We start from the raw sequence: 12,803 nt of genomic DNA, 5'->3' as shown, positions 1-12,803 counted from the left end.
GACAGTTGCTATCCATTGGAGCTCTGCGATTGATTGCCCACAATTCTGGGCTGGGCTTAGCGAATGGTCAATTCAGTCCGTTACAAACAGGACACTCATCTAGCTATCAAGCTATTATATTGCCATAACAATCATTACATTGCCCATGGATATGTCTGTATATTCTCACTATGTTTGCTTTGGCTTGTTTCTTCTCTCTCCAACCCTTCTCTCTTCTTCCTTTCTCTCCTCTCCTTTCTTTCCCTCTGTGGTTTTCCCCGCCAGGCGATGTGATCGTGGAGATCAACGGGAAATGTGTGCTGGGGAAGACCCACCCTGAGGTGGTGCAGATGTTCCAGTCCATCCCAGTAAGTCAGTATGTTGATATGGTGCTGTGCCGCGGCTACCCGCTGCCCCCAGACGTGGCTGAGGACACCGAGAACCCACCTCCTCCGCCCCTGCAGGGGGGCGAGGTGGTGACTGCCGTGCCCCTCATCAATGGCCAGCCCCTGCTGGTGAAGGGCGACGTGCTGCACGGCTCCTCCCAGGAGCTCCACTACGTCACCACCGACGCCAGTGGACGGCCCATGGTGGCCGCGCTGCCCAACGGGAGGCTCTCTGAGCAGGGGGGAACAGGCCTGCTGCAGCCCGAGCTGGTGAGCGTGCCCCTGGTGAAGGGCCCGGGAGGGTTTGGCTTTGCCATCGCAGACTGTCCCCTTGGCCAGAAGGTGAAGATGATCCTAGACGCCCAGTGGTGCCGCGGCCTGCTTAAAGGGGACGTGATCAAGGAGATCAACCGTCAGAATGTTCAGACTCTGAGCCACGCCCAGGTGGTGGACATCCTCAAAGACCTACAGGTGGGGAGCGAGGTCAACGTGCTGGTGCTCAGAGGAGGTGAGTCACAGTGTCTTATTAACACTGCCTTGTGGTTACATAACACCAACACTATGCCTGTTCCTACTGCTGCGACATCACTGTTGCCGCAGCATTAGTGTGATACAGTGATTTCTCAATGTGACCTTCAGTGTCCTTGGTGAGTCAGGTCAATGTGCTGATACTAGGAGGTGAGAGATCGGATCACATCTCCCTGTACAGGATATATACTGTATCTCTTCAGGCTGCTTCACAGCTTCTACTAAGGCTCTCTGTCAGGCATTCATACTGCAGTCTGTTGCAGGCCTGGGAAGGGAAGTTGCATAAGCACGGGTCTCTGTCTGCTCTGCTCCTGTGGAGAGAGGGAGGGGAAAGCACCCTTCAAACGTCTCACACATCCATCTCCAGTCGCCCTGGGGAAATGGTACACAAGTCGATGAGCTCGGATTTGCTTTGATCATCATCGGAGGCACGGAGAATTTCTGCATGCTTCTATATCCTTGGCCCTTTAAATGGACACTTCGGGATTTTGACAATAAAGTATTTTTTCTGCTTCCCCATAGTCAGATGAACTTGTGGATACATATTTATGTCTCTGCGTGCAGTTTGAAGGAAGTTGCTAACTAGCAATACCTGACCACAGTGACTGACCAAAAATTAAGGAAATCTTTGACTATGTACAGACTCAGTTAGCATAGCCTTGCTATTGAGAAAGGCCTCCAAAGGCAGACCTGGCTCTCAAGAGAAGACAGGCTTGCCCACAAAACAAGGTGGAAACTGAGCTGCACATCCTAACCTCCTGCCAATGTATGACCATATTAGAGACATATACTTTTAATAAACTCACATATCTATTGGGTCAAATACCACAGTGTGCAATCACAGCAGCAACATGTGTGACTTGTTGCCACAAGAAAAGGGCAACCAGTGAAGAACAAACACCATTGTAAATGCAACCTATATTTATGTTTACTTATTTTCCCTTTTGTACTTTTAACTATTTGCACATCATTACAACACTGTATATAGACATAAGACATTTGAAATGTCTTTATTCTTTTGGAACTTTTGTGTGTAAAGTTTACTGTTAATTTTTATTATTTATTTTACTTTTGTTTATTATCTATTTCACTTGCTTTGGCAGTGTAAAAATATGTTTCCCATGCCAATAAAGCCCTTTGAATTGAATTGAAAGAGCGAGTGAAGATACTGAATTCATCTTATCATCTTATATGTTCTTGATGACAGTCCTTGGGTTAGATTCTTCACATCGGAACAAAAGAATTGAGCTAGATCTCCTGGTTACATCAGGGTCCATAAACCCTATCACACTTTTCAGACTGAACCGGCATCCCCTTTAGGCTTCCAGAGAGGTGCATGCTCGTGAATCAATTCAATGCTGGAGCTATATTAACAGTGGGAACAATCTGAGCGTGAGAGATGGAACATGTGTGTGTACTGTACAGTTATTGTTCATTGGATTTTATGCATGACTCTCTCTGTCTCTCTCTGTCTCGCTCACTATGCTAGTCCTCTCTCATGTAGGTCCCCTCTCTCAAATGTACATATCTCCTATTTATCTTTAATAACACAGTGATGTCATACTTCTTGATGGATTAGGCTACAACACTGTTTTAAACCTCCTGAGTCTAGACTATTGAAACTGTTATTCCTTCACTGCTCTCGTTCTCTGTTAGGTAGACAGTGCCATCTACTGGTTGATGTCTCATTAGTACTTTTTTTTGGAAACCTTCCCATGACTCTTCCTTGTGTTTTTCACAGGTCAGACATCTCCTGTGAAGAGCCTGAAACCTGTGAGTAAAAGAAAACACTTTTATAATACTCTGTGTTAATACTATTGTGTGCCCAGACGCTTATCCCCCATTTTCTTATTCAAGTATTTTGTCCTTGAGTGGAAAGCAGTTAACCAGCAAGCCCCAATGCATCACATTAAATGATAACTATACATTTGAATATTGATTATGTTTGCTTTGAAAATGGTCTTAATTACTTCTAGTCAGCATTCCTTTTTTTGTCTGGGGATTTCAATGGTAATGAAGCACATAGCCTATTTAGATAATATTGTATATTAGTATGACAGCTTTAGATAAAGCTGGCCTTTTCAACAGAATAGGCCTGTCAGCGCCATAGGGAACTCTTTTTTAGCCTGTGAATGGTAAATTACATTCAAAATTCCATCGGCCTTTGGTTTACTATTGAGCTTGAGGTGGTAATGTGAAAGCAATGCGGGAGCCTGCGGTGGAATGACCTTTCGTTCCTTTAGTATTCAATCACCATTACATCCTGTGCTATGTGTCTGGGTAATGAGATGTACATAGACTGTGTGGTCTTTAATGTGCTCTAATTGCGCTGTCTGTGGCCCTGTGGCCCCATCAGAGGCAGGAAATTACATCTAGCACAGAGACTCTGGACTGTGTCACAGACTCTGTCCCCCAGGCCCTCCCTTTCCACTCCAACACTTCAACCCTGCGCAACAACTCCCCCAAACGAGACGCCACAGAGATGTACCTCAAGTCCAAGGCCCTGCTGGAGAGCAAGCGTGAGTGCACATACTATAGCAACACATACAGACTGAGGAGGCCTAGTACTCCTATGCTCAGTTTTTCCATCCATAGCTCTGTAATGGATGCCAGTGTTCCATTTGTGACCATCTGTTAAGGGTCATCCTACATTTGTGAATACAGTATCAATGTGAGCTGCAAGATAAGCCTGTGAGTTCACCCTGCTGACCAGATGATTGGATGGTGCTCACCTCTATGATACCCTATCTAACCACAGTAACCCCTGTCCACAGAGCCTCACACCAAAGACCTGGATGTGTTCATCAAGAGGGACCAGGAGACTGGCTTTGGCTTCCGTGTTCTGGGAGGAGAAGGTCCAGAGCAGCCAGTGAGTACCGAAGTATGAACTTCCTCCGTGTTAGATTATCTTTGTTAATTTTCAACACCCAGGAAAGCCTATTGCCTACTGTGTCTTCTATGGACAGTGTTTCTGACTCAAAGTGTAACTCTCTGACAGGTGTATATTGGTGCCATCGTGCACCTTGGTGCAGCTGAGAAGGATGGACGCCTGAGGGCTGGTGATGAGCTCATAGGCATCGATGGAATCATGGTCAAGGGCCGTTCCCATAAGCAGGTTCTGGACCTGATGACTAACGCTGCCCGCAATGGTCAGGTCATGCTGACCGTGCGTCGGAAAGTAATCTACAGAGGTGAGCACTCACTGACTGCCTGGAACCTCTACACCTTGATCTCTAACACACACACACACTTGCATACAGTACACACACGCCATCTATGTATTTGATACTGCATTTCAGTCTATACTCTCCATGCATTTTTCAATCAGATATGACTGAGGAGGAGGCAGGGCTCCACATGGCTCCAGTGTTGGTGAACGGCTCCCCCAGACTCCCTCGTATCCAGATGCCCAGTGTGCTGGACCACGAGTCCTTCGACATCACCCTCCACCGCAAGGACAGCGAGGGCTTCGGCTTCGTCATCCTCACCTCCAAGAGCAAGCCCCCGCTAGGGGGTGAGAATGGACCCGATGTCCAACATTAGCACTGCTTATCCCAGACACAACCACACACACACACCACTCTCCTCTATAGCATCATCACCCAAATTATCCGGGAACAGAGTTTGAAGGTTCTTCCTGTGAAAAGATTATTACTTCTTTACTATTGAGTAATATAGTCCCTTAACTACCTATTGTATATTTCTGACTGAATTCATCAGGTGGGATGGGTGTGTTATTATTAGATATCTCTCTGTTTGCAGTGATCCCTCATAAGATCGGACGCATCATCGAAGGCAGCCCCACCGACCGCTGTGGCCTGCTGAATGTAGGCGACCGCATCTCAGCGGTCAACGGGCGGTCCATCGTGGGGCTGTCTCACAATGACATCGTTCAGCTCATCAAGGATGCTGGCAATGCTGTCACCCTTACTGTGGTTCCCGAGGACGGTAAGCTTCACCAGAAGTGTCATCCATGGGATGGGACTATGTTGGTTTCCCTAGTATTCCCAGTCATATACCAATGATCTCTGTGTGGGATGGTTGTTTTGTGTTTGTGTTATCATAATGTTGTGACTTGTATTTGTCTGTTCCAGAATACAAGGGCCCTCCCTCTGGTGCCAGCTCAGCCAAGCAGAGCCCCGCCCCTCATCACAGAGCTATGGGTCAGAGGTCAGCTATGCATGACGAGCGGTAAGGTCCTGATCTCACTACTACACCAAGACACGGATTAAACCCCTGCTTCAGCATTTAGCAGAACAACCCAGAGACCTATGTCTGACACAACATCTTAATGATTAAAATGGCTTTGTTCTCTGTGCCCCCAGCTGAGACACTGCTGTACATTATTGAAGATATAACATAGTGTTACTGAATGCTGTTGTCTGTTCTAGTTATAACCTAGATCTGGAGGAGGAGAAGAGGGAGGGAGTCACCTGGGCCGACTACAAAACTCTGCCTCTGAGCGAACAGGGAACAATGTGTGTTACAGGCCCCAGACAGGCAAGGCTCATACCATTATTACTGTCATTGTTTTTATCTGGTGTTTTAGAGATTTTACATCAATCAAATAATATATGACTCAGAAAAAACTGCACTAAGTTATAACTTAAGTTATAACGTGTGTGGTGTGTACGTGCTTGTGTGTGTGCTTGTGTGTGTGTTCATATACGTGTGTGTGAGTGTGTGTGTTTGCATGCTTGCGTGTGTGTGTACATATGTGTGTGTGTACGCATGCGCCACGCAGGGCTGTATCACGGTGGAGCTGGACCGGGGGTCCCGGGGTTTTGGCTTCAGTCTGAGGGGAGGGACAGAGTACAACATGGGCCTGTACATCCTGAGACTGGCTGAGGAGGGGCCTGCCCTGCTGGACAGCAGGATCCATGTAAGTCTGACCCCCGGTGCCTTAGGAAACATCCACACAAATGACTGTTACTAGACTATTCATGATATCAAGATTCTGTCATGTCTTATAAAAGACTAATTACATATTTTGTTGCCATTGAGGTGTTGATCATCTAGATTGTGCCTGTATGAGCAGGTGGGGGATCAGGTAGTGGAGATCAATGGAGAACCGACCCAGGGGATCACCCATACCCGCGCCATTGAGCTGATCCAGGCTGGAGGCAGCAAAGTGCTGCTCCTGTTAAGGCCAGGGCAGGGTCTGGTACAAGACAACAGTAAGTACACACAGAAGTCTAGATCTAGAAGATAATATTTACCTCTTTTGTGGTATGAGATGCAGGGTGTTTGAATATCCCTGTTTGTTGTTGCGAGTTATAACATGTTACTAGCATTTAACAAGGGTGCGCTAATTAACATGAACTGACGCAGCAATGCCTTGTAAACACATTAATTAATGATTTAGCTATCTCTGTTGGCTACTTCATTAATTTATGTTAATTAAAGTACTGTACCCTTAATGTGAAATGTCACCCAAACTGAGTGCCTAACTGTGTTGGGGATGTTTCATGAATGGAGTCCTCTGCTGTCTCTATATAACTGCTTATTCTTGGCGCTTCCTCTCCTCCCCCTGTTGCAGGTGATTGCGTCCCCTCTACTGTGTGCTATTACTCAAACGAGCACCACCACTAACCACTTCACTGTTTTTACTGGCCTGTCCTCTTTTACCTTGGTAATTCCTATCATTTCCTTCTTGATTCCTCCTTTCATCTGTCTAAACTAGTTCATCTGAATTTTGCTCTTGTACGTTACTTGTTATTTTCATAAGGATCTGTGAGCCACTCTATAAATATTTTACATCTGTGTAATCACTTATTTTATTTCTAGGTAAATTGGATCCAACTGTCACTTCATCCACAAGCTTTCCTAGAGAGGCGCTTGTCTCAGAGACATCCCCTCTCGCTTCTCCATTCTCCACCTGCACCTTCACCTCAGGTTCATCCTCTTTCACCAGTGAGACCCCTGACTGGAACTCCCTGTCCCACCGAACGCTCCACCCCCAGTGCAGCAGGGGCACTGGCTCAGTGGAGTGGAATGGAGAGTGGGCAGACAGGCAGGCTGACAGGCTCTCTCCCATCACCCCTGAGCAGATCAACCTCTATAAGGTCAAACCAGGTCATACCAGGTCTAAAGACTCCAAGGAGCCCAGCAGCCCAAAGAAAACAGGTGAAACATTCCCTAAAGCCAAAGAGCACTCACAGAGTCCCAAAAAGTCTGAGAGGAAGGGACAGGAAGCAGAGCCAAGCAAAAACAGGAAGTCCCACTGCCAGAAAGGAAGTTGGTCACCCAGCCCCAAGAAGTCTTCTCGAAAAAGACAGGAAGCCTCGAGTCAGCTGCAGGTACAGCAGAGCACATCAAAGGAGCTTTCCAGCAAGGAGCCCTTTGATGAAAACAAAAACAGCAAAAGGGGAGATTCAAAGGGCAGGAAAAGCACACAGGAGAGAGAAGGGATAACGGGAAAGACCAAGGCTGCCCATGGCCAGGTCAGTATTGAAAAGAAATTGGGGACAGAGGCAGGACATCACATGCCAACCCCTATGGAGACAGGGGCATGGAGAGATATTCTGAAAGTTACTCTAGAGAAGAGTAAACCTCAAGATGGAGAAAAGGAAAAACGCAAAGAGCAGACAAGCAAAAAATACATAGGGGCTTCCTTAAAAGAGGGAAAGACTAGAAAATATTATGAGGCCTCTACAACAGAGGAAAATAGTATAAAAGACACACAGGCCTCTCCAAATGCCATTCAGCAGGATACTCTGAACCAAAAGGGTCAGATTAGCCCGGGCCCCTGGAAAGTCCCCAGCTCAGCCAGAATCCTCTCCCAGGCTGAGGTGCTGCGTAATCCCCCTTACTGATACAGTATGGACAACACTGTGTGGACACATAATACACAGACTTGAGCTGTACCACAACATGCTGTATATTGTTGGTCTGTTTCTTTCTCCAATGAGAGGGATGGACGAGGAATGGCAGGCAACCTTATCGGCCATGTGTCATGTCCATCTGTGTCCGTGAAGAGGACTTTTTTAAGCTCTATTGGCCTTTGACATTAGGAATGGCGTGTAAAGCCAACACTCATCTCTCTTCCTGCCTCGTGTGCTGCTTCAGACATCTCTGATCTGGGCCATACGCATGTTTGGAATGTTTAGGGCCTATTCTTGGACATCTTGTGGAATGAAAACTAACCATACTTCACCCATTATAATGCAATTATTATCCCATATGCAACCAAGCAGAAAGGTCTTTAACACACACAAAGTTAAGCTGTCAGTAAAGGTTTTATTTTCATGTTGGGTATCTACAGCAAGCACCTTGGGATTGGCCTTTTCACATGGCACTCTTTTCCCAAGGGATTTGCTCAACTGCATGCAGTCCGTACGTTTATTTTATTGCACGCCTTTACCACTCCACTGAGGATGATCCTTTCACCTGATGTGAAAATACTGATGCCGAAGTTCTGACCTTATAACCATGTAGAGATTTCAGACTTTATTCAGAAAGCATTAGCTTTACGAAGGATTCTAGACTGTTCTAAGACAATAGACATGATTCGTGAATACAAAATATATCATCACAAAAGACCAGAAACTTGTGGTTTGAGATATTGTTTACCATGTGTATGATAACCTATGTGTAATTTATTGAAATTATAGATTAATATAGATATACAGTACCAGTCAAAAGTTTGGACACACTTACTCATTCAAGGGTATTTCTCTATTTTTGCTATTTTATACATTGTAGAATAATAGTTAAGACATCAAAACTATGAAATAACACATATGGAATCATGTAGTAACCAAAAAAGTGTTAATTGAAAATATATTTTATATTTGAGATTCTTCAAAGTAGCCACCCTTTGCCTTGATGACAGCTTTGCACACTCTTGACATTCTCTCAACCAGCTTCATGAGGTAGTCACCTGGAATGCATTTCAATTAACAGGTGTGCCTTAAAAAAATATAATTTGTGGAATTTCTTTCTTTCTTAATGCGTTTGAGCCTATCAGTTTTGTTGTGACAAGGTAGGGGTGGTATACAGAAGATAGCACTATTTGGGAAAAGACCAAGTCTATATTATGGCAAGAACAGCTCAAATAAGCAAAGAGAAACGACAGTCCATCATTGCTTGAAGACATGAAGATCAGTCAATCTGGAACATTTCAAGAACTTTCAAAGTTTCTTAAAGTGCAGTCACAAAAATCATTAAGCGCTATGATGAAACTGGCTCTCGTGAGGACAGCCACAGGAAAGGAAGACCCAGAGTTACCTCTGCTGCAGAGGATAAGTTCATTGGAGTTGACTGCACCTCAGATTGCAGCCCAAATAAATGCTTCACAGAGTTCAAGTAACAGACACATCTCAACATCAGCTGTTCAGAGGAGACTGCGTGAATCAGGCCTTCATGGTTGAATTGCTGAAAAGAAACCACTACTTAAGGACACCAATAAGAAGAAAAGACTTGCTTGGGCAAAGAAACACAAGTAATGGACATTAGACCGGTGGAAATCTTTATTTTGGTCTGATGAGTCCAAATTAGAGATTTTTGGTTCCAACCACGTGTCTTTGTGCGACGCAGAGTAGTTGAACAGATGATCTGCGCATGTGTGGTTCCCACCATGAAGCATGGAGGAGGAGGAGGTGTGATGGTGTGGGGGTGCTTTGCTGGTGACACTGTCTATGAATTATTTAGAATTCAAGGCACACTTAACCAGCACGGCTACGACAGCATTCTGCAGCAATGCACCATCCCATCTGGTATGCACTTAGTGGGACTATGATTTGTTTTTCAAGAGGACAATGACCAAACACACCTCCGGCCTGTGTAAGGGCTATTTGACCAAGAAGGAGAGTGATGGAGTGCTGCATCAGATGACCTGGCCTCCACAATCACCTGACCTCAACCCAATTGAAATGGTTTGGGATGATTTGGACCGCAGAGGGAAGGAAAAGCAACCAACTATTGTTCAGAATATGTGGGAACTCCTTCAAGACTGTTGGAAAAGCATTCCAGGTGAAGCTGGTTGAGAGAATGCAAAGAGTGTGCAAAGCTGTCATCAAGGCAAAGGGTGGCTACTTTGAAGAATATAAAATATATTTTCATTTGTTTATCATGTGTAATTTAATAGTTTTGATGTCTTCACTAATATTCTACAATGTAGAAAACAGTACAAAATAAAGACAAACCCTTGAATTACTAGTTGTGTCAACTTTTGACTGGTACTGTGTGTATATATACTACCATTCAAAAGTTTGAGGTCACTTTTGAATGTTTTTGTCCAATAAAAGAACATCAAATTGATCAGAAATACAGTGTAGACATGGTTAATGTTGTAAATTACTTTTGTAGCTGGAAACGGCAGATTTTTTAAGGAATATCTACATAGGCGTACAGAGGCCCATTATCAGCAACCATCACTCCAGTGTTCCAATGGCCCGTTGTGTTAGCTAATCCAAGTTCATAATTTTAAAAGGCATTAGAAAACAATTTTGCAATTATGTTAGCACAGCTGAAAACTGTTGTTCTGACTAAAGAAGCAATAAAACTGGCCTTCTTCAGACTAGTTGAGTATCTGGAGCATCAGCATTTGTGGGTTCGATTACAGGCTCATAATGGCCAGAGACAAAGAACTTGCTTCTGAAACTCGAGAGTTCCTCTGTCCAGTGTCTGTGTTCTTTTGCCCCTCTTAATCTTTTATTTTAATTTTATTTGCCCAGTCTGAGATATGGCTTTTTCTTTGCAACTCTGCCTAGAAGGCCAGCATCCCGGAGTCACCTCTTCACTGTTGACATTGAAACTGGTGTTTTGCGGGTACTATTTAATGAAGCTGCCAGTTGAGGACTTGTGAGGCCTATAGGGAGGAGGTTAGTGACCTGGCCGGGTGGTGCCAGAATAACAACCTCTCCCTCAACGTAACCAAGACTAAGGAGATGATTGTGGACTACAGGAAAAGGAGGACCGAGTACGCCCCCATTCTCATCGACTGGTCTGTAGTGGAGCAGGTTGAGAGCTTCAAGTTCCTTGGTGTCCACATCACCAACAAACTAGAATGGTACAAACACACCAAGACAGTCGTGAAGCTGGCACGACATAGCCTATTCCCCCTCAGGAAACTAAAAAGATTTGGCATGGGTCCTGACATTCTCAAAAGGTTCTACAGCTGCAACATCGAGAGCATTGGTTGCATCACTGCCTCGTAAGGGGATTGCTCAGCCTCCGACCGCAAGGCACTACAGAGGGTAGTGCGTACGGCTCAGTACATCACTGGGGCTAAGCTGCCTGCCATCCAGGACCTCTACACCAGGCGATGTCAGAGGAAGGCCCTAAAAGTTGTCAAAGTCCCCAGCGACCCCAGTCATAGACTGTTCTCTCCACTACCGCATGGCAAGCGGTACTGGAGTACCAAGTCTAGGACAAAAAGGCTTCTCAACAGTTTTTACCCCCAAGTCATAAGACTCCTGAACAGGTAATCAAATGGCTACCCGGACTATTTGCATTGTGTGCCCCCGCCCCAACCCCTCTTTTACGCTGCTGCTACTCTCTGTTTATCATATATGCACAGCCACTATACATTCATGTACATATGTACATACTACCTCAATTGGCCAAACCAACCAGTGCCCCCGCACATTGGCTAACCGGGCTATCTGCATTGTGTCCCACCACCCGCCAACCTCTCTTTACGCTACTGCTACTCTCTGTTCATCATATATGCATAGTCACTTTAACCATATCTACATGTACATACTACCTCAATCAGCCTGACTAACCGGTGTCTGTATGTAGCCTTGCTACTTTTATAGCCTCACTACTGTTTATAGCCTCCCTACTGTTTTTCACTGTCTTTTTTTACTGTTGTTTTTATTTCTTTACTTACATATTGTTCACCGAATACCTTTTTTGCACTATTGGTTAGAGCCTGTAAGTAAGAATTTCACTGTAAAGTCTACCTGTTGTATTCGGCGTACGTGACAAATAAACTTTGATTTGATTTGAGTAGTACCCAGCGTTGTACGAGATCTTCAGTTTCTTATCAATTTCTTGCATGGAATAGCCTTAATTTCTCAGAACAAGAATAGACTGATGAGTTTCAGAAGAAAGTTCTTTGTTTCTGGCCATTTTGAGCCTGTAATCGAACACACAAATGCTGATGCTCCAGATACTCAACTAGTCTAAAGAAGGCCAGTTTTATTGCTTCTTTAATTAAAACAATCAGCTGTGCTAACATAATTGCTAAATGTTTTTCTAATGATCAATTAGCCCTTTAAAATGATAAACTTGGATTAGCTAACGCAACATGCCATTGGAACACAGGAGTGATGGTTGCTGATAATGGGCCTCTGTACACCTATGTAGATATTCCATAAAGAAAACCAGCCATTTTCAGCTGCAATAGTGATTTACAACATTAACAATGTCTACACTGTATTTCTGATCAATTTGATGTTATTTTAATGGACAAAAAAATGTTTTTCTTTCAAAAACAAGGACATTTCTAAGTGACCCCAAACTTTTGAACGGTAGTGTGTATATATATATATATATATGTATTACTGTATATATATTGTATGTATACTGTATGTAGTCATACTGAGCCATTCCATGTTTTGATAAGAGTTCAAAGGTTCCCAGAATCATCTTGCGCCATCCTTCTAATGCATTTTAGTGGTAGCAACTGCCATGGGTCTTCATCGTTCATGACATACAGTGCATTCGGAAGATATTTAGACCTCTTGACTTTTTCCACATTTTGTTACATTACAGCCTTATTCTAAAATGTATTAAATTGTTTATTTTTCTCATCAATCTACACACAATACCCCATAATGACAAAGCAAAAAAACAGTTTTTATTTTTGCATATTCATAAAAAATAAACAGAAATACCTTATTTACATGGGTATTCAGACCCTTTGCTGTGAGCCTCGAAATTGAGCTCAGGTGCATCCTG

At 44.2% G+C, this 12,803-nt stretch overlaps 1 protein-coding gene across 1 annotated transcript in view; it reads left to right on the top strand.

The window, feature by feature from the left end:
• Positions 1 to 9,893, top strand: part of LOC115142337 (membrane-associated guanylate kinase, WW and PDZ domain-containing protein 3-like) — a 182,316-nt gene extending 172,423 nt beyond the window's left edge. The window contains exons 10-22 of the mRNA XM_065001892.1: positions 265 to 873; positions 1,005 to 1,043; positions 2,635 to 2,666; positions 3,250 to 3,412; positions 3,668 to 3,774; positions 3,892 to 4,084; positions 4,222 to 4,407; positions 4,656 to 4,841; positions 4,988 to 5,084; positions 5,285 to 5,393; positions 5,638 to 5,775; positions 5,932 to 6,070; positions 6,681 to 9,893. Of these exons, the coding sequence (XP_064857964.1) occupies positions 265 to 873; positions 1,005 to 1,043; positions 2,635 to 2,666; positions 3,250 to 3,412; positions 3,668 to 3,774; positions 3,892 to 4,084; positions 4,222 to 4,407; positions 4,656 to 4,841; positions 4,988 to 5,084; positions 5,285 to 5,393; positions 5,638 to 5,775; positions 5,932 to 6,070; positions 6,681 to 7,708 (3,026 nt within the window). The 3' untranslated portion in view covers positions 7,709 to 9,893. The remainder of the gene's footprint in view (positions 1 to 264; positions 874 to 1,004; positions 1,044 to 2,634; positions 2,667 to 3,249; positions 3,413 to 3,667; positions 3,775 to 3,891; positions 4,085 to 4,221; positions 4,408 to 4,655; positions 4,842 to 4,987; positions 5,085 to 5,284; positions 5,394 to 5,637; positions 5,776 to 5,931; positions 6,071 to 6,680) is intronic.
• Positions 9,894 to 12,803: the final 2,910 nt, after the last annotated feature.

This window comes from Oncorhynchus nerka, linkage group LG15 (genome assembly GCF_034236695.1).
Source record: "Oncorhynchus nerka isolate Pitt River linkage group LG15, Oner_Uvic_2.0, whole genome shotgun sequence".
NCBI classification, from domain to species: Eukaryota; Metazoa; Chordata; class Actinopteri; order Salmoniformes; family Salmonidae; genus Oncorhynchus; species Oncorhynchus nerka.
Note: the sequence above shows the minus strand (reverse complement) of the source record. Positions and strands in the feature narration are given on the sequence as shown.